Source organism: Xiphias gladius, chromosome 4 (genome assembly GCF_016859285.1).
Source record: "Xiphias gladius isolate SHS-SW01 ecotype Sanya breed wild chromosome 4, ASM1685928v1, whole genome shotgun sequence".
Lineage (NCBI taxonomy): Eukaryota > Metazoa > Chordata > Actinopteri > Istiophoriformes > Xiphiidae > Xiphias > Xiphias gladius.
In genome coordinates, this window is record NC_053403.1 from 3,509,328 (window position 1) to 3,531,679 (window position 22,352).

Below are 22,352 nucleotides of genomic sequence, written 5' to 3' on the forward strand. Positions count from 1 at the left end.
AAATGAAGTCTTTCCCTTCCCATAAGGGGCACGGCACACATGAACATGAAGTCACACTGAACTAAAGTGAACTGAAGTGAACTGAGGTGAAAAAGAAATGGCAATCCAGTGCGCTTTTCAGTCCAGTTTGGAGCTGAAAAGATTAAGAGCCACTGAAACAGCGCAGTAAGCACTGGTTTCGATCATCTTGGCTGACATATCTGTTCCATCTATGTCATTTTCAGTTCAACAAAGAAGTGGTTAGTGGTTAGTAGTTGCTGGGAAGAGTTAAGGTTTGTCGTGTTGATTGAAGAAATATGTTGACTGGATAAGGTTGCTGTATCTGCCTTTCAACCTGTACAGCCGTGTTGATCACATCCACATTTGCCGACATTTTTCCTAACCACATTCTATCACGTGTTTCCTGGCTCTGGTACAGGAAGATGATGTCTCCGTGCTTAATTCCACATACAAAACTCTGATTGGCTTAGTCGTTTTTCCAAATGGAAAAATAGTTGTCAGTTATCATCAGTTCTATTTAAGTCAGTGAAAAAAAAAAATCTTAGATGTGGGTTCAGAGGGCTAGAACCAGACTGGTTGAAACAACAGCTATATGTAACCTAGACATCTAAAAAAAAAAACCTTCACTTTTCGACCAAATGTAGCCCATTTATAATCTAAACATGTAGACTTGCAAATGACCAAATCAGTGTCTACTGGAAGGAGGCAAATAAAGTAATGCAGTGAACGAGGTTAAAAGTTTTTAGAGGTCGAATGTGTGTTTTCAAATCCCAGCCTTTTTGCAGAACATCATTTCACAGCAAATCAGAGCCTCAAAGATGTTTTATGTTACCTCCATCTGCTTTTGATACCAGACTCCGTGATCATTCATCACTGGAGCAGGTAATCAAATAAACAAGCTTGACGAGGGAAATAAAAATCACTCAGTGTCAGAGTTCAGAGGGGTTTTTTCTTTGTGTTTTTTCAGGGGGTTGTGATCTGAGAAGGATGAAGAGCGTCAGCGTAGGAGGCACCTAAGCTAATACAGTGATTAATGTTTAGCTGCATGTTGTGATTCATGGAAACATGACTCAGTGGTTGACTGAGTGTGAAAGGACGCTGACGCCAGTGTGCACACATAACACACAAATTCACACTTTGCAGAGACAAACTCACGCAATTGGACGCGGTCACAGAATAACGTTTCAGGATCACTGGGTCACATTTCAGTGAATTAATCAGTAACCAACTCAGTGGACCGCTGAAACCCCAAACCCCCCCCAGGCACAGGCCTATCTCTGGTTGCCAATAGGAACGATAACGATGCTTCCCACTCCAGCAAAACAAAGAAAATGACAAACAGGTGCCTGACGGTTTTGTTGTTGTTTCAAACTGGTGACATTTCTCTCATAACCAGAACAAGACACCTATGGAATTGCAGTAGAAAACTCAAGAAAACTGTTTTTGTTTGTACTAAATATCAATTAGTAAGTTTTTATAACTTTATAACTGTTCCATTACTGTATCACACTATTGCCTTCTATTCATAACATCCCATTAAAAAAATCATACTTTCTCACTAACCCCAAATGATATCCACCTATGCCAGTGGTTTTGGTTTTTATTTGCAGAGGGTTTTAGACATCAAAACTGAGCAAAAATACAGAGGCTTCATGCAAAGCACTCCCAGAAAAAACTTCTCGTCTTGTACAGAAATAAAGAACAACTTCTTGTCAAGTGTGGTGAGATTTGAAATTGAAATGGTTAAAGGTCTTCTGTTTTTCACCGTTACTGGACAGTCCATAGCGAGGAGGCAGGCAGGAGATGAGGGCAGAGAGTGATGGGTATGACATGCAACACAGGCCTAGACCCAGGCCAGGATCGAACCTTGGATGTTGTGGTAATGCAGTATGCACTTTAACCATTTCGCTACCAGGGTGCTCCAGTGATGGTATCATTAAAAAAAAAGGAAAAAACACTCAGCAGGAATGTGAATCTGGATTATCCTGTTTATATTTGAACTTTGTATTAAGAATTTCTACACCGATATCTAGTGTTATCTCACAGTGGTGCCTATTCATGATTGTACTTTTGCATTCCTTTGATGAATTATGTTCTTTTTATGTAATTCGTTTAATTATAAGTACTATCTCCTCTATACATAATTATATACATAACTTTAGCAGCGTCCTCAGATCACTCTGGGGAAGAGCACCAGTCTTGGGTCTCACAGCACTCTGACCATCAGTGCTGCTGCTGCTGCTGCTGCTGCTGCTGGGCTGTTGCTAACCACAGAGTCCCAGTGAAAGAACAAATACAACACAACTGCCAAACACATCGGCAGTTTTGTCTGTTCAATAATGGGAAGCAGAATTCACCAAAATAACTCCGGGGTGACACAAACAACACATGAACGACCACTTACGTTGGTCATGAGAAGCAAATTCAAACCCCTAGCACAAACTGGTAAGTGACTGACACCAACTACAAGTAGAATAGAACAGATGGACTGTGGTAAAGTAGATGCTGCAGGAGAAAATTGCTTTAAGTCTTAAGGGCAATATTCCAGAGTGAAACCGATTCGTTGTTGTAATCTGTTGGAACTGTTGTGAACGAAAACTGACAAGCTACAAGCTGGCTTCATGCGTGGATCCAATCCCTACAAACTTTTCAGAGTCACCTTTCAAATCTACAGACGGGGATTATTTGATAGCCCAACACGTTTTCAGCGGAGCATTCCTCTGAAATACGCAAAATACATTCTTGACATATTATTCTGAATTTAAAGATAGTGAAACAATACACTAAGGGACAAAAGAAACCAAGGAGTTTTTTCTTATCAATGCACCTTCACAAAGTTCAATGAGATCACTTTTTGTACTCGGCATTGTATAAAACCGTTTTTTTGCCATTTATACCATTTATCTTATATTGTACGACACATTTCCTCTCTGATTTCCTTTGTCTTGCGTTAGAATATTTTTTCTTATGCAGTTCTTGTTGCCATATCAACCCATTGTGTAGTGCTGTAGGACGTGTTTCCTCTCTGTCCCGTATCAGCCCATTGTCTTCATGCTTGGATCTAATCCCTGCGGTCGAGCGGCTGTTGGGCTTATAGACTGTCTGTCTGTCGGAGAGCAGACGGAGGGAGGTTCCATTGTTCACCGAGATAATAGCAGAGCGCTGGAGTGGAGTGGTTTATACACACACGCACACAAACACACACAGCCTCTCAAGCTCTGCATGGGGCAATTATCTTTCCTCTCAGCAGTTTGTGGCATCTCCCCCATCTCCTCCTCTCCTGCTCTTCTCCTCCACCTCCTTCTCTCTTTCTCCTAATCTCCTCTTGACTTTTCCTCATCCTCATTCCTCACCCTCTCTCTCTCTTACAACCACCTTCTCTCTTCTATCTCCCCATCTTTCTCTAAGCCGTTTGTAACTCTCCTCTCACCTCCCTGCTCACGCTGCTTTAAAAAGCGGTTCCTCACACCTCTCTGATCCCCTCTCCCAACCAAAACATCACTGTTTGCAATGCAGTGGGGCTCTGCAACATACAGACACATTCAACCCAACCAAACACCTGAGTAATTAGGCACTTTCAAGATCAATGCCAGAAAGGTGACACTGTACAAAAACATGTCAAACACAAGTTTTTGAAGGGACGAATTAAATGGAGTTTGCCTTTACTACTTTCATTTGACTTTGCTTATTGTAGCCACAGACTGGTAGGTAAAGCGTACCAGTCTTTAAGGCCTAATATCTACTCAATGAAACAACAAGAATTGACTGCAACACACACACAGATGTGAACTTAGCTCATGAGAAAATATTTAGCGACTTCGCATTCTGATAGAAAAGTCAGGTGTTTCCCCATTTACTTCAACAACATAGTTTCGAGTTGACTTTTTAGTCAACTTGTAGCCAGCATCTAGTGGCTTCGGCTGCAGGATTCAGGTGACTGTGAATCCTTTTGACAAAATAGCCCCAGAAACTAACTGGCTTTACAATCTACATGCTTAAAAGTTCCTAGAATTCATGTTTGTGTTGCTATTGCATTTCTAAAAATGCTAATATCAGGCAAAGTAAACCAATGATGGAATCAAAAGTGACGACTTTCTTTGAATTTTTGTGTGAAACAAGAAAAAAAAAATCTCAATCATTTTAATTGCAATGATTTTATTAGATACTTGTTGGAAAGGGAGCCTGGAAATGAGACTCCCCTAGATATCCTGTTTTAGATTATTAACATGGAAGATGTGCCCACAATCTCAGAGAAAGTATCACACCTGCATCGCACTGAACCCTGGCGAAGCTGTCTAGTGTAGGCATAGTCACTTACTGTCAGTGGTTATGTCTTTCTTCTAGCCTGCAGGCTATAGGGAGTCCAACCCAGCAAACCCCAGGTCAAAAGCTTGCGTGTCTAATCTTCAGGTTATCGTTGCCCCACTGGGAAAATAACAGACCTGGGCACTCTTCTCTAAACCTGCTGTGCTTTCTCTACTGGAACTTCACTTTAGAGTGGTAATCTGCCAGCATCTCTTGTTTTTCTGTCTTTTCATTTGGTTTTTAAGGCTCACTGGTGAGGTGTTTGTGCATTACATTACCCAGAGATCACCTGTCAATCACACAGTCTTTTTTCCTGGATTTTCTGATGGCAAAGTTTGAGTTTCTTTGGCTGTTGCTGTTGGTTTTAAGCACTACAAGCACACTAAACCGTTTATAATGTGTTTCTTCTAAACAGCCTGGAAATGTTTTGTTTGGTTAATTTACAGATTATTATTTATGTAAAACCAAACTGAAGAATTACAAAATGAGGAAACATAATAATGTCCTGATTAGGATAAAGAGAAAATCCTTGAATTTGGATGGGCATTCTCCAAACACATTGGCTGCCCACTGACACATTTTTTAAAGGGTAAAAACCAGGTAAATGTTAAAATAAAACTGATAATATCACGGTCATTTATTTTTATACAAGGATAATAATGGGGCAAATAAGGATAATGATAGGGAAGAATAATCTCAAGGCCTATTATTACCCTGCTATAAGCCAGATATTACTCTCACTTCACTCTCACTTGTGCTCTTTCTACAAATTTCTGTCACACCACCTTGAATTTCTACCAAATACTCCCCCTATCAGGAACAGAGCCAAAGTGTAGGAAGCACCTCAGTGAGTCTGCAGTGGAAGAAAAGGGGTTTCTAAGAATACAAAACCTCACTGGCTTCACTTGCGGATTTCACTGCAGTTTTTCTTTTTTTTCCATCCTAACAAAGTACGGGGTGCTATCATTTTCCCTGCCAAGCACTTCTGAGATCTACAGCTACATGGTAACTGAGTTAACAGATAATCACATAACAGCAAACCCCCCTCATCCACACAGACAAACACACACAGACACACATATGCACACACACCCTTCATCGCTGTCCTATCCAAGATAAATGAGCACTATCAGCCCCGTACCTCACTGCGAACAGATTAATGTGTAAGCGTATCCCTGCTTTCCCCCTCCTACACACACTTCTCACTTTCTCTGTAAAAAAAGACACACACACACACACACACACACACACACACACACACACTTCTCAGCCGCCTTATGTCAGCCCGACAGAAAATTTCCCTCCTCCGGAAACACAGCAGATGATGCAGGCCATCGACACATTCTCACATACACACAGACACACAGTGTTAGAAGCAGCAGACAAGCTTTGATTGAGTCAACATCATACATCCCATCATCGGCGGGATACATCTTCAAAATGCTGTACACATCTGCACACGCAGGGTGATGTACGTGCCAGTTATGTTAACAGATTTTAGCTTCCTATGTGAGTAGTGGAGCCATAAGCAGCTGTGCTCACCACCACCAGCAGCTGCAGCAGCAGGAAACATCCAGGACCTAGTCATGTTCACCGTGACTGTCAGAACAAACGGCCCAATTAACGCCCACGTGCCGCTTCCCATTAAAGAGCTGGGTCACCATGAGCTGTGCTGGTCATCCCCTTTATCAAACGGGTATTTTAGGGAAAAGAAAAAAATCAAAATAGTAATGGCACCTAAAAAAAGGAGTAAATCAACCTTTTTTAAGGATAAATATGGTATTAATCTATATATTCATTAAATAGTCAACAAATCCAACGAGGACACCAGAACAAGTGATGTGCTCATCTGTCTCTTTATATTTTCTGATTTCCCTGCTCTGTCTGAGGCTCTCAGCCCAAACCCCACTGGTCCCTACTGAAGATCAAAATCTTTAAAAAAACTTCGTAAGCCATTTCCTTAGACAACATAGTTAACAATGCATTTGTTGGGAACTGTTTCCAGTGGTGGATTAGTACACATTTGGTGCTCTATAGTGAGTATTTGGGGCAGCAGGATGGAGTGTATGCGGGGCTGAGTCAAAATAAACCGCAGTGTGTGTCATCCTGGTGCAACAGTGTGGCTCACTGATGGACAACTATTTGGACAACTATGGAGCTTTATGGAACAGAGGAATAAGGTAAATCAGGCTTTGGATACACAGACAATACCTGTTACAGTGGATCAATTCATTGCTAGTTGTACATAGAATATCACCTGACCCTCTGGTTAATCATTACAAACCAAGTTAGCCGGACAAACTTTGCTCAGCTTCACAGAATCTAAATTCCAATACTCCTCAGGATCTCGAACTTTCTACACATATCAAATGTCAGTTTGAATTTGTGGAGAGTTATGTATCAATTGATGCACCACACATATAGAATATTTCTAGCTGATGTGAAAACAAAATGCCCCAGGCATGAATATTTCACTCAGTGACGGCATAAACTAGGTGCAGTTCAGGATGAGAAGCAGTTGCACAGCATATATGTGATTTTGCAACACAATGTATTGAAAAAGTTTCCAGTTTTCCATCAGTTTCGTAACTTGAATCAAATAAACAGAGACTATAAAGTTCATGACACTAAAAAATACCTTCAATAACACGAAATGAACACCCTTCTCTAAACACGCGTAAACCTATTAAATCATTCATCAGACCAAGACAGGATTTACTCTGATGTAATCCTGTGAAAAACTGCTCTATGCTGATATTCAAAGTATTTTCTGACATATCACCATAAATGAATGTCAAAAACGATATAAATAAATGCAACAATGTAAAAAGTGTAAGAAAAGCTCAAAATACTGAAGTGCCTTGACTGCTGAGAGCATCTTGGAAAGTGAGTACGTTTTTGTGTGTGCGATCTCAGCCAGGCTACACTGGACCTCTGCGCGCTTTCCACAAGTGCCTGGAAGTTTTTATCTGCTGAAATGTGTAAGAAGACAGCGGTTGTCAAGGCAGCGCACTCCTTATCTTCCTGCTGCGCTTCTTTCCAACAGACGAGGACTGCGCTCCACTAAGAGGATTTCTATTTTGGTGTTTAATTTAATTTCTTAGCAGACAGACAGATTGTAATTTGGTGGTTTCTCCATGAAGACATGTTTGGTTCCATAATCTAAATTTGTTTTAGCACAGATAGGGGATTAATCACGAGCTCCAAGAGCTGCTGTTCGGTTACTGTTTGACTGTGTGTGTGTGTGTGTGTGTGTGTGTGTACATACCTGTAATACTGACAGCTGATCTGTAGTGTCACGTCTGTGTTTTGATTAGTTTGTTTATGCCTGCAGGCTACTGCAGTTTGGGTTAGTGTGTGTACTGATAAGCTTTATTTGTATGAGGTACTCTCTCAACAGATCCATACATCACACTGTCGAGTGTGTGTATAATAAACAGATTCCTACAGAGGTCGAGTGGAACATAGTAGACTGCCATATCTCAGGTTGTAGAAATAAAGTTCGTCAACCAGGTTTCATATTTTCTCAAACCCATCTGCGTCTTACACACTGACTTAAAGAAAAGAAATGAGCAAAAAGACAAATGTGTTTTGGTCTGTGTATTTCCAGCATATCTGTATTAGTATATATTGTCATATATTATTCTGTGTGTATTGCGTAGCTTCACGTGTTTCTCTGTGATTTTTTGTGTTTGCATGCTGTGTCACGTTTGTCTGTCTGTCTGTCTGTCCGTACCTGTAGTGTCTTGTGTCTCTCAGGGCTCGGTTGCTGGGGATGCGTTCACTCTCTCTCTGGTTGAAGGCGTACAGGGTGTACGGGTCATCGCCGGGCTTCCAGCGCCGAGCGTTCAGGTAACTCCGCTCATCAAAACCCTCCAACATGTCCTCCCACTCTGCATCTGAAATCTGTGAATCAATCAGTCATCAGTCAGTCATCATCGATTAATCGCTTCATATTTTACTTCGCATTGCAAAGACATTCAATTGACAATAATTAGAACAGGAAAAGAAACAAATACCCACATTTAAGAAGCAAGAACTGGAGGATCTTAGTTTATGTGATTTATCAATCAAGAAAAAACAAACAAACAACAAAGAATTTACTGATTCACCACTCCAGTCAGTCAGTAAAGATGTCTGGGAACATCCTGGTATATCAGTTACACATCAATCTCAATTATCTGCATCAGAACCACGACTTTTTCTTGTAGGCTATTTCTTTAACTAGAAATCGTGATTGTTTACAGAAATAAATCAGTAAATAAATCAGTAGGTGACCTATTTTTTAGTCATAATGTATTATCCATGAGCAGTGTTTTGTCAGTCTCTCCCTAAAAAAATAGAACTCATATAGTTATGTCTTTGCCTAAATCCATTAATTACCCAAATTATCTGGCTGCCGTAAATGAGATGTATCAAGCAGTCAGTCAGTCACCAACCCAATAAATCAATAAATGAATCTCTCAATCAATGAGTAACCGAAGATTCTGTGGGTGACCCTCTACTGAACGTTGGTGTTGTTTGGTTTGAAGCAGTCCGCTTCGTGTTTTGTTGACTGACATTCTCTTTGCATCAGTCATCAGACTGGATGACAACTGAATGTGAGATTTAGTCATAAATGTCACATTCTCAGTCTTGGGTTCCAACCTGTGATTATCCACCAAAGACGTGTGTGTAGACGTGTGTGTGTGTACGTGTGTGTGTGTGTGTGTGTGTGTGTGTGTGTGTGTTTGTGTGTATGCATGTACAGAATCTGCGTGTTCGACTGTCCATGGCGAGAGGCTTTTTAAAAGCATCTGGAGAGCTTTTAAAGGTCATTTTACTTAAAGAAGATTTAGAGAGGTTTTTAACTTCTTGTTCTTTGGTATTTAACAAGATGAATGTTGTACTTCAGTTTTTCATCTTCTTTGTTCTCTCCTTGTTTTGTGACTAAGGCTGCACTTTGTCTCTCAGCAGCCTTTGTTGTACTGATCTGTGCTTTGCCAGAGGCTCTACATGCTTTAAAACCCTTAGTACTTTATTTTGACATTATATCAAATTGATCTTAATACACATACATAAGTGGAGTTGATCATTCATTGCAGTTATATAGGCCTATTTTCCTCCTGTCTTTACAGACACTGTAGATGTAAATAAACCATTAACAGCATCAGAAAACATTAACTTAATTTATAATAGCTTAAACCAATTATTCCAATGCTATGTTTTGAATTTTTTTCTGGTGGGAGAAGCTATACTTTTGTTTTTATTTGGATCACAAATTGTATGTTTATCTTTTTACTGAGAATATTGTCGTTTCTTGCCTTTGAAAGGTTGTTTTTCCACTCTCGGCTGTCAGGGTGTCCATGAACGCATCGATAGTGTACGTTTTCAGAAGAGACTCTTCAACTGCAGTACCACACAACAAAAACATAACTCTCACGATAAAATAAATTTAACTAGACATTCACTGTGATGAATTTCTGAGCTCGGTATGGTTCGAAGTCTCTGCAGGTTTATTGTCTTGCCACAGTGAATAAATGAAATCAATATGACTGGCTGGAAGGTGGGAATCAACTAAAGAACTTATGGTCTGCTTTGCAAAATAGGCACCAATGACGTAGAATATACGCAGTTTGTAGTTAATAGTCTAAGGCATGCAAAGGCAACAGTATGGCCCTTTAATATGCTAATCAGAGGCCAAGTTCTCATTGTGAACCAAAGCGAAAGTCAGTCCTCCTACAGGTTATTCTGCAGAAGTACCAAAAAGACGCCAGTGTCACACAGTAGAGTCAACAAACTCTGCAGAAAAACCCCCACTTCCCCTGAAAATACAAACGTTATTAAAAAAAAAAAGATATAAAATGTTAATGTAGCACATAAATCCCGCTCAGTTCCTAACAGCTGGTGGAGAAAAAACACAAGGTGGCAGCAAATTTTAAATAAATAAATAAAAAGGCTAGAGAGACACTTTCTGTCTGTCGGAGCTCTGCTGTGAGTGTGTGTGTGTGTGTGTGTGGAGTTTAAAAGAGAGTGTACATCATTTATGAGACAGTACAGTTTCCTGTTGGCGTGGGTAGCGTGTGTGTGTGTGTGTGTGTGTGTGTGTGTGTGTGTGTATGTTGTTTGAACAACTGAGGGAGTGAATGTGTTTGCGTGTGTATCATTTATGAGTGTGTTTGCGTGTAGGTATCATTTGAGAAGCTGTTTGAGAGTGTGTGTTTCAGTTGATACAGATGGAGTGTGTACTTCAGTGTGTCTGTGTAATGCATGAGAGAGAGAGAGAGAGAGAGAAGGAGGATGTCTCTGTGCGGGCGAGAGAGATATAAAGAATGTACGTTATCATTCCCTCTCTCCCTTTTGCCCCATCATAAACATAACACAGGAGCTTCAGCAAAAACCCCCGGATGCAATATTTCTCCCAAACGACCACACACACTGGCTCGTACTGGAGATGAATGAACACACACGCACACACAGGGTCAAGGCACTGATGGTTTGTCTAACAGCACAACATTTACGGTGAAGCAGCAGCCTAGATGGAGGGATGCGGAAAACGACTGACACTTCTCATGTTCTTCTTCACTCGTCCTCCTCCTCGTTCTTCTTCTTCTCCCCTCATTATTCAGCCATACGACTTGCTGATGCGACACATTGTCTAAATGGGGCCATTAGAGGGCTGGGAATCAGACTCTTTCTGTGTATGTGTGTCTGTGTTGCTAGTTCTTCTCCTGGTGGCTGTAACAACCAAGCATGAAGAACAAGAGGGAGGGATAGAAGGAGGGAGGGAGAAACGGATGGAATGAGTGAAAGGAGAATAGAAGAAAAGAGGACAAAAGAGGAGGAAGGGAAAGAGAAGCAAGGGGGAAAGGAAGAAAGAAATAAAGAAGGAATGAAAAGGCTAAAGGAAAATAGAGAAGGAGAGAAAGACAGAAAAGGTGGAAAGTGAAGGAGGGATAGGTGTTAGGACAAGGGAAAAAGAAGGAAAGAGGTGGTAGAGAGAGAGAGGGACAATAAGTGAAAAGAGAGAGAAGGACAAAAGATGAAATAGAGTGATGAGTGGAATAAGAGAGAAAGGGGAAGGAGTGAAGATAGAAGATAGAAGATTGAGGGGTAAAAAGACACGAGAGAGGAAGAGGGGAAAAAGAAAGAAAAGGGGAACCGACCGTGGTAAAGAAAGGGACAAAATGGGCGATGATGAAAAAAGATAAAAAAGGGAGGATGGAAAAAGGAGAGTGAGGAATTAAAGAGGGTAAAAGGGAGGGGGGGAAGGAAACAAAGTGTTTGAAGCAGACAATTAGAGAGACGTGGGAAGTGGGGGAAAAGGAGCTAGAGGGGTAAAGTGAAGTACGAAAGGAAAACGGAAAAGATGACAGAAAGGGGAGGAAACAGAGGAAAGGAGGGAGGGAGTGGAAAGAAGTGAGAGAAAATGTAAGAAAGACAGGGATGAGAGAAGGAAAGGACAAATATTGCAGAAGGAAGAGCAAGGAAAACCAAGAGGGGGGAAGAAAAGACAGCGACTGAGAGGAATGTGAAAAAAGATGTCCCACATCCTTCCCTCTCTCAGTTTCTCTCTTTGTTTAAGTATGTCTCTCTGTCACTCAACATTGAGACAGATGGTTGTAGTTAACCTGGAAAGCTGCAGGGGTTACAGGTAGAGATGGAGGAAGAGGAGAAGGAAGATGAGGGGCAGAAAGTAAAGGTGAATTAAAGAAATCAAGAGAGGAAAGAAACACAAAAGAGGAATGCAAAAGAAGAATGTGAGGACAGCAAGGAAAGATGAAAATATTAAGTAAAAAGTAAGAAGATACAAACTTAAAGGAACTTAAGAAATGGGGATGAGGGGGGTGGGAAAGCAAGAAAAGAAAAGTAGAAGAGAAGAGGGAAATAAGTGAGAAAATGGTGAAGAAGTGAGCAAAAAGTAGGAGAAAAAAAAATTAAAGGGAAGATGCCATGAGGAAAAGATGAGAAAAAAGCAGAAAGAAAAGAGATAGGGAAGAAAGGAAGAGAGAGACGGGACATAAGGAAAATGGGAGAGATGGAAATGGAGAGGAAAGGAATGATTTGAGGAGGAGGAGAAAGGGGGGTGAGGAAGGAAAAAGGAAGGATGAAAGAGGAGAGGAGATAACATTTTTTAAGGAGTAAAGATAGAGTGAAGGTAGTGAAAGAGTGAAGGTAAACAGAAAGGAGAAGAGAAGCAGAAGCGGTGATAAAATAATGAGAAAGAAGGAAGGGAATAAAGAGGAGAGAAAGAAGCAGAGCAAAAGCAAGAGGAGGAGAGGAAAAGGAGAGGGAAGGAAAAGTCAGGACAGGAGAGGAGAAAAAGAAGTGGAGAGGAAAGGAGTGGAGTGAGGAGACAAGATGAGAGAACAAATGAGACAATGAGAGAAGAGAAAATGATAAAGACAAAGACAGAAGGAAAGGACAAATATTGCAGAAGGAAGAGCAAGGAAAACCAAGAGGGGGGAAGAAAAGACAGCGACTGAGAGGAATGTGAAAAAAGATGTCCCACATCCTTCCCTCTCTCAGTTTCTCTCTTTGTTTAAGTATGTCTCTCTGTCACTCAACATTGAGACAGATGGTTGTAGTTAACCTGGAAAGCTGCAGGGGTTACAGGTAGAGATGGAGGAAGAGGAGAAGGAAGATGAGGGGCAGAAAGTAAAGGTGAATTAAAGAAATCAAGAGAGGAAAGAAACACAAAAGAGGAATGCAAAAGAAGAATGAGAGGACAGCAAGGAAAGATGAAAATATTAAGTAAAAAGTAAGAAGATACAAACTTAAAGGAACTTAAGAAATGGGGATGAGGGGGGTGGGAAAGCAAGAAAAGAAAAGTAGAAGAGAAGAGGGAAATAAGTGAGAAAATGGTGAAGAAGTGAGCAAAAAGTAGGAGAAAAAAATTAAAGGGAAGATGCCATGAGGAAAAGATGAGAAAAAAGCAGAAAGAAAAGAGATAGGGAAGAAAGGAAGAGAGAGACGGGACATAAGGAAAATGGGAGAGATGGAAATGGAGAGGAAAGGAATGATTTGAGGAGGAGGAGAAAGGGGGGTGAGGAAGGAAAAAGGAAGGATGAAAGAGGAGAGGAGATAACATTTTTTAAGGAGTAAAGATAGAGTGAAGGTAGTGAAAGAGTGAAGGTAAACAGAAAGGAGAAGAGAAGCAGAAGCGGTGATAAAATAATGAGAAAGAAGGAAGGGAATAAAGAGGAGAGAAAGAAGCAGAGCAAAAGCAAGAGGAGGAGAGGAAAAGGGGAGGGAGGAAACAGAGGAAAGGAGGGAGGGAGTGGAAAGAAGTGAGAGAAAATGTAAGAAAGACAGGGATGAGAGAAGAGAAAATGATAAAGACAAAGACAGAAGGAAAGGACAAATATTGCAGAAGGAAGAGCAAGGAAAACCAAGAGGGGGGAAGAAAAGACAGCGACTGAGAGGAATGTGAAAAAAGATGTCCCACATCCTTCCCTCTCTCAGTTTCTCTCTTTGTTTAAGTATGTCTCTCTGTCACTCAACATTGAGGCAGATGGTTGTAGTTAACCTGGAAAGCTGCAGGGGTTACAGGTAGAGATGGAGGAAGAGGAGAAGGAAGATGAGGGGCAGAAAGTAAAGGTGAATTAAAGAAATCAAGAGAGGAAAGAAACACAAAAGAGGAATGCAAAAGAAGAATGTGAGGACAGCAAGGAAAGATGAAAATATTAAGTAAAAAGTAAGAAGATACAAACTTAAAGGAACTTAAGAAATGGGGATGAGGGGGGTGGGAAAGCAAGAAAAGAAAAGTAGAAGAGAAGAGGGAAATAAGTGAGAAAATGGTGAAGAAGTGAGCAAAAAGTAGGAGAAAAAAATTAAAGGGAAGATGCCATGAGGAAAAGATGAGAAAAAAGCAGAAAGAAAAGAGATAGGGAAGAAAGGAAGAGAGAGACGGGACATAAGGAAAATGGGAGAGATGGAAATGGAGAGGAAAGGAATGATTTGAGGAGGAGGAGAAAGGGGGGTGAGGAAGGAAAAAGGAAGGATGAAAGAGGAGAGGAGATAACATTTTTTAAGGAGTAAAGATAGAGTGAAGGTAGTGAAAGAGTGAAGGTAAACAGAAAGGAGAAGAGAAGCAGAAGCGGTGATAAAATAATGAGAAAGAAGGAAGGGAATAAAGAGGAGAGAAAGAAGCAGAGCAAAAGCAAGAGGAGGAGAGGAAAAGGAGAGGGAAGGAAAAGTCAGGACAGGAGAGGAGAAAAAGAAGTGGAGAGGAAAGGAGTGGAGTGAGGAGACAAGATGAGAGAACAAATGAGACAACGAGGACGGGGTGTGACTGAGCTTGTCTGTCTCACACACACACACACACACACACACACACACACACACACACACACACACACACACACACACACACACACACACACACACACACACACACACACACACACACACACCTGCAGCCTTCTCACCTCTCTGTAGGATTTGTTTGCGTCTCGTCTCGCTAGGAGCTCAGGAGAGGCTGCGTTCAAGGTCCTCTGGATTCTATCCTATTTACAAAACACACATTGACACACACACACACACACACACACACACACACACACACACACACACACACACACACGCGCATACTTTTTGACAGCTCACATTGGAAAAAGACAGCAGAGGTAAAAAGAGAGAGAGAGAGAAAGGTGGAGGGATGGGGGTATGAAGGACAGGACACAGAAAAGAAGGTAATCTGTGCATTAAATGCTGAAGGTTTCCTAACAGGAGGGTTGTTGGTTTGAATCCCTATGACAAGTTTGAAAGGTCCAGGCAGTGAAGTGAACCCTCTCCTTCAAGGAGACCTAGCTGCTCTTATTACTACCTAGCTCAGTGTACTCGTGGTATTAGTAGTAGTACTTCAAGTAAAGGGTAATATTCACCTGTGAGGTGAATGTTCTGTGATTCTTCAGTGCCTACTAGCCAACCAACAGTCATGCAAAGTTAAACTCAAAATATGTGGTTCATTCAACTTACTTCACTAATTATTGATCAAATGTTACCAAGCATGAAGCAAAGTTTAGAATTCAGTGGAAAGACGCAAATGGACATGACGAAAATGTGGGCAAAGACACGTCCATGTAATTTGAAAATGTTTCAACTTGAGCATTGTTCAAATCACACTGTGGCTCTCACTGCCTTTTTTTTTTTTTTTTTTTTTTTTTAAGTACTGTAAAGAGAAAGACATACAAAAATATAACTCACCACTTACTGAGAAATTTGAGCATGTTTCCTAACAACTAATCTGCCAAATACGTGTCCGTTCTCGTCCGATGACATCTTTTTTCGGACCGGTAGCCGACACCACACGAACCAATATCGGCTCACCGGCCTGGGCATTTGCAAATCACTCATCTATTTGACATCAAATCCACACACAAGTTACGCATAAACACACGCAAAGTAATGTCAATCAAAAGCAGCCCAGAGTCATGATGCACAGAAAAAACACCCCCCTGCACGTGTCCAGGATAATCATTTCATAGTATTACTGACGTGATGGGACGTTGGAATTTAATTAGAGTTTATCTATTTCTTGAAGACTATCAGTCATAGCAGCGTTAGAAATGATGTAAGATAATGGTTCATCATTTATCAGTTTTCTTCAAGACTCCTCTCTAAACTCAAACACAGGCATAGTCTGCAGACATCAGGCATGTACAGTATGTTGCTAGGTAGGCATAGCTAATGGAAAAAAAAACAAAAAAAAAACCATTTGCACAAAAGTGATGAGGAAAATATTTTATCTTTAATTCTGTCTAGACCCATCAAGGCCACAGCAGCTACGAAGATACAATATGAAGACAGCAGAAACTGCTTAATCAGCTCGGGCCGATTTTTCTCCCTCACTTTTCTGACGCCTGTATCGTTGAACGACAACATGAGGCACGCTGAGAGAAGGCTCAGTTACCTCAAACGTCTAGCAAAGTGATCTCCACTGCAAACCAACTCAGTCTCTATCAGAATGCATGAAACAACATAAATGCAGTGACCAGACAGAATAGACTTCTATTCAGTTAAAATAAAAATAAAAACAAAACAAGGTGGACATTCCCACCATTGCTCGAGTCACAAAGTGAGTGAAAAAGTGTAAACACGGTCACTTTGGGGAATATCAAAAAAAAAAAAGCACAATATGTCCTCATCACAGCAGTGGTGATATCAACAGGAGAAATGTCACACTGAACTATAAATCAAAACTTCTGCCGTAGTTACAGTATCTACTGCAGGACCCCCATTAACCTCTTACATCAACCGTAAATGCGGGTCAATAGTATATCAAACTGTGGTAATACTCTAGTAGTGAAGTGATACGCACAAAAAGGGGCAATGGTGGTAATAGTACTAGTTGTAAGAGTCATGGTAGCAATAGCTACTATGATGGTCATTGCATTTATCAGTAGTGACACTATCATTATAGTGCTGGTATGTAAATCAGTTTCAGTGTCAGTGCCTGTATTAATAATCAGTATCAGTTTTACTATCAGCGTCAATGTCATTATCAACAGTTCTTTGTGTTAATATCTTCAGTGTGTCACCTGGTCATCGGAGTGACGCGCACAAGGAAGCTAAGAGCCCTAAGAAGAGAGACATCAGCCTCTGAACACGGGACCGCTGCTAATGAGAACGCTGCTCTTTGAAGACGTGCAATTGTGTGAATGGGAGAGAGAGAGAGAGCGAGAGAGAGAGAGAGAGAGGTTTGGCTATACTCGTGAGTACCCATCTAAATTTGGTGCGGTGTCAAATCAAGCATGTGTCCTTGCTGTCACTGGGAGGACATTCTTCCCACTTTCATCCAAAGCACTTGGTTCTCTTACTCACCCATTAACACACCAATGGCAGAAAGCTTCCTTTCAGGACACAGGCCTAGCCATCAAGAGGAACTGTCCATGAGGACAGGTGGGGCCAGGGATCGAATCGCCAACCCTGCGATTAATGAACAACCCACACGACCTGCTGAGTCATCTCAAATATGTGAGTTAATTCAGACTAGAGTGCAAATGTTGCCACATTTGGTGCAGTGCAATGACCTGTTCCCACCTTTACTTTTTGGATAGCGGCCTGTGGTCACAATTAGATTTGTGTGTGTGTCTGTGTGCGACGAAGAAAATGAAAGACGAGAGTATGAGAGCAGTGTGTAGGTTTATAAGAACAGAAATTACGAATCAATTTTTCAATTTGCTAGTAGTGTTTCTTCTGATAAACCACATACCACTAAGCTCTCTCTCTCTCTCTCTCTCACTGTCTCCTCACCTTAATATGTGCCCCGGTAAAATGATGAATTACCCATTTTATTCAAGGTATAAATCATGTGCAGGGTGTGTGTGTTAGTTTGTGCATCCTCTATCGGTCTCTGTGCTTGTGTGCCATATGAACAATGACCACCCTCTTGCACACATAAACACACAAACACACAAACACACACGTCAGCCCTGTTATTATTTTGTGATGTATCCCCTCTGTAACAACTGTAGCAAAGCGGCAGAACAAGTGTGATATCTCCATTGTTTTATATTTCTTTTGAATTATCACTCCACTTTTTCAAAAGTAAATTAAGCCTGGAGAGTTGAGAAATATAATCCATCACCTCCAATTTAAAATTTGTCTCACTCAGGTTTTTCTCTCCTTGTGTTTCGTCGGTGGTGCCATGGCTTTTAGTTTTTGTTTCCTTTTTCTTACTTTTGTTACTCTTCTTCTATCAGTGAAGATTGGTTCTGTAAGTAACAATCTAAAAAAAGACTTTTAAATATCAAGATTACCACATTGCTAAATAATTGTCAAATAAAATAAAATACACAAGTAAAGGTGGAACGGAAAGACATGCTGGAGATGCTGAATATTTGTTCGGAGCATGGTCGTGTGTCAGAGACAAAAAGAAATCATTAAGACAACTACAGAGATTATTTTTCTGTTGCAGATTAAGCCTTATGCAGTACAGACTGATAGCGAAATGAAAAAAAAACATCTAACAAAAGCAGACAAGGTAAAGAAATAAAAAAAAAGAACGAACAGAAAAAGGTGAGATTAGTTGAAGCCCAGACAGGTCAGACGCTGCAAAAAACATCCATGTTTAAAAAGAAGATATATCTGCAGGATTCTCTAAATGACTCACAGACAGACCTAATTTCCATAAACTTTTTACTAATCCTGTTATCTCAAGCTTGCCAATTAGTTTTTGAGCCACAACCAAGTATCAAAGTTTCGTTATCTTCAGGTCACAACTAACTATCTTGTTATCCCATGAAACTGAAAACTATTTTGTCAAATCGTGACTTAAAATTTTCAGATCAACATCAGAGCAGCTCGGGGTGGCGTCGCCCTTTATAGTCCCGCTCACTGAAGAGGAACCAAAGCACTGGAGACACAGTCGGAGGAAACGATTGATCAATGCTCCACATTCTGCTTTAATCAGTGTGGAACAGAAACTGCACTGTGCATTTCTATTATGGATAAAATTCGAAGTTCGTTTGAACTTCTGGTTTTTGTATTTTGCTGGGTTGAGACAATGACATACTTAAACCTTGATCTCTTTTGGTAAAGAATCAATTTGTGAAAATGTATGCATATTCAAGTAAGAGACAGACAGTGAGTTCAAGGGGTAGACATGTCTAAAAGCAAAAAGACCTTACAGACCTTCCCAAATTTATCCTTTATGTCACATCATGGTTTTTAAAAATATAAACCATATTCATGTTTTCTTTTGATTTTTTTGCTGTTTTTACAAGGACCATAATGTCTAGTGAACATTTTTTTATTATTAATTAAAGCACTAAATAATGTTATAAGAACTCCAACGCTAAAACCGCCTGGTAGATGGGCCAATCACGACGCACCGTGTATGTTCTTCAGGCAAACAAAAAAAAAATGTGCCGAGTTTGTTCATAAAAGCTGATTTTTTTGAGTATCTTGAATCTGCTCCTCTGGCCCAGGAGCATCCATGTTTTCATCAGCTGGCAGTCCAATTCTACCCCGACTTTGCTAGCGTAATGCTACACTACATCGATTATTACATTACCGTCACTGACATCTGCAGGAATTCAAGTAGAAGTTATATATTTCTGCACAGATTCAAACGTAGAGAAGGGTGTTATGGGCTAACTGTAGGCTGTATGAGATCACAGCCGAGGTAATGCACAAATTTCCCAAAACTCAATGCAACGCATTGTGTGGCCCTGCGTGACGAAGAAGCCGCGATACTTGAGCGACACTTGTCGGGAGGCAGTTTTGAAACAGGTAAAAACATTACATCCCAAATCTGTACAAGTATACAAGACAACAGCGTTGCAAGCGTCTCTGAATGACATCTGTCACTGTTTGCTTATGCGCAGGCGGAAAGGCAAGCTCCGGCCCTCACTAGTGTGCAGGTGCATGAGACAGAGCCACTGATTAAAAAATCATTGCTCCGTAGCACTGCCAATGGTCAAAAAAAATCCACCGGGAACCTTTAACTGACACCAGTCCACACCCAGCACCTACAGAGTCTAACCAGACGGCTAAATTGTGTGTACGTGAGCGGTCAGACTCACTCAAAATGATGTAAAACGAACAGAGTTTTGGTCAGAGTGGTTTCCTCTGTAGTTTCTTGTTGGTATGAGAGACTGAACACAGTAAAATAAATCTTTGTTCTGTGCTTGAACACATCGTTGCTCATGTGAGATTAAAAAACTAGGCCGTGGTCACATCAGCTGCATGGAGTAAATTATTTTTCCCATTCCTTATCCTTCTACTCTCCTCTTTTCCTCATCTTTCCTCATTTTTTCTCCACTTTCCTCCATCTTCCCCTCTTAACGCCATCCATCTTCTCATTTCCTGCCATTCTTTCTCCCCTCATCTCATCTTTCTCAATTCCTGTCTATTTCTGCTGTCTCCCCACCATCACTTCTTCTCCTCAGTTATTCTACACTGCCTGCCTCCTCTCTCCTGTCCTTTCCCTTTATTTATTTTAACATCCTAGTCTTTCCTTCCTCCTCTCCTCTCCTCTCCTCTCCTCTCCTCCAGTGTGAAGTGGTTGCTGTTTGTTTGAAGTCAGGGCTTATTGAGCTCAGGTCTGGAGAGAGCACAGCTACGTCAATACTATACACACACACACACACACACACACACACACACTACAAGGCAAACACACACACACACACACACACAAACATTGCTCAGTCATCAATTAAGGGTGTGTATAGATCTCTCCCTGCAGCAGCGGTGCTTGTTTGGTTTCTACATTGTTTTCTGTTCCAGCTCATACATCTCTGTCTATGACCCTAACACACACACACACACACACACACACACACGTACACACACAAATACATACACATACACAGCCACCTAAACACACAGATACGCTTGCATACCGCTACATGATTAGCCCTGTTAAAATGCAGGATGTTTTCCCTGGAGCCTATTTAGAAACTCAGGAACTTTATCTGCATTTTGACCACAGGAACTGAGTTCTGGTTTTGGTTTTTTGGGCTCCTACTCCCAAAGAATCTCAAATCCTATGGTAAGACTAACCAATGGCCAACGATCTATGAGGGTGAAGCCTGGAGTAGTGAAAGTTTCTGACTGATCAACCACAGGATTTGGTTATTGTGATGAAGCAATATTGGGCCAGAGGAGCAGAAATTTAACATTACATTTAAACAACAATATGTCACTGACTTCCTGATTGGTTTAAAAACAATTATGATAAAGAAAGCATCTCCTACAAATTTCCTTTCAAACATCATACAGTCGCAAAATAGTAGAAAGTAAGAATATGATGAACCTTTGTCGTCAATCTCAAACCAAGCCATCATGTTATTGGTGTAATTTGGTCTAAGATAACTGCACTTAAAAACAATACACCGCACACTTCCTTTTTTCAAATTGCCATCGTAGAGATGAAATGATTATTACATTAATCCTTTAGTCGATGAATAGAAAATTGTTTTGAAAACTATTTTGATGATTGATTTATCATGAGTTATTTTGAGTTATTTTTCAAACAATCATTGGGTGGAGCACTACTTCTTTTAATATTTTCATCTCTGCATGTCTCCTAACCAGTACCAACTCAATCACAGTCGAAAAAAACAGGAAAAAAAAAAACTCACATGATGTCTCTTTATTGTCATCTCATCGGAGCAAAAAATTCCAAATCATGCCGATGCCGTCTGATTTGCCTAATCTTCACAGCTCTTGAGATGACTTGTGAACCAAAACAAAACACAAATGTGCTGAAGGAGTTTTGTGCCCGAGGTCCCTGTAAATGGTTGAGAAAAAAACAAAAAAAAAAAAACCCACACACACACACACACACACACACACACACACACACACACACACACACACACACACACCCACACCCATATCTCATAACACGGACTCAAAAACTCTCCAGTGAACCTGAAATCTACCAGTGGTGCAATGAATCACAGGAGCACAGGGACAGGAGTGGAATCAGTCTGGCAGCTGTTGCCGTGTATGTGTGTCTTCTATCTCTATATCTAAATTTAGGACAGCAGAAAAAAAAGCTACAACACTTTTCTTCCCCTTAAAAGCACAGAAATGGTTTCTACATTGACTATATTGATTACGCATTAAGTGTGATCACAGGATTGTACACATATATACACACACAGACATCTAGTGGACCCCAGTCATGTACTGTATGTAGTATTTTTGTCAAATTTGGGGAAGCAGAAATTCATAAAAATATATCCTGAAGATTTGTTTCCCTAAACACGCACATCCGCGCGCACACACACACACACACACACTTATCTTCATTCAAACCTTTATTAAAAAGAAAAAAAAAATATGTCCTTGAAAAGTAAACAACAAATCAAAACTTGCCTCCTTTTCAACTATGACCCACAGTCCAGCTGAAGTGCCGTTAAGCAAGGCACCGAATCCGTACCAGCTCCAGGTTGTGGCTGCTCTGTAGCTGAGCCCGACGTCTGACCCCTGGCCTCCCTGTGGAGGCGGCAGAGCGGAGATGGGGCAGAGTTTCCCCACATGGATCAAGAGAGGATCACATCGCATATTCATGGTACAGCAAAGAGCCGAGGATAAAAGCATTCACCATA

At 40.8% G+C, this 22,352-nt stretch overlaps 1 protein-coding gene across 8 annotated transcripts in view; it reads right to left on the minus strand.

The window, feature by feature from the left end:
- The window catches only part of galnt14 (UDP-N-acetyl-alpha-D-galactosamine:polypeptide N-acetylgalactosaminyltransferase 14 (GalNAc-T14)), a 154,602-nt gene that overhangs the window by 115,541 nt on the left and 16,709 nt on the right, over positions 1-22,352 (minus strand). For 4 of the 8 annotated variants that reach the window (XM_040125650.1, XM_040125653.1, XM_040125654.1 and 1 more), the window contains exon 2: positions 8,042-8,211. In XM_040125650.1, the coding sequence (XP_039981584.1) occupies positions 8,042-8,211 (170 nt within the window). Of the gene's footprint in view, positions 1-8,041; positions 8,212-10,849; positions 10,922-17,109; positions 17,215-21,377; positions 21,414-22,119; positions 22,240-22,352 lie in introns of those variants that run through there. The other 4 variants (XM_040125656.1, XM_040125655.1, XM_040125652.1 and 1 more) reach the window with 4 other exon arrangements.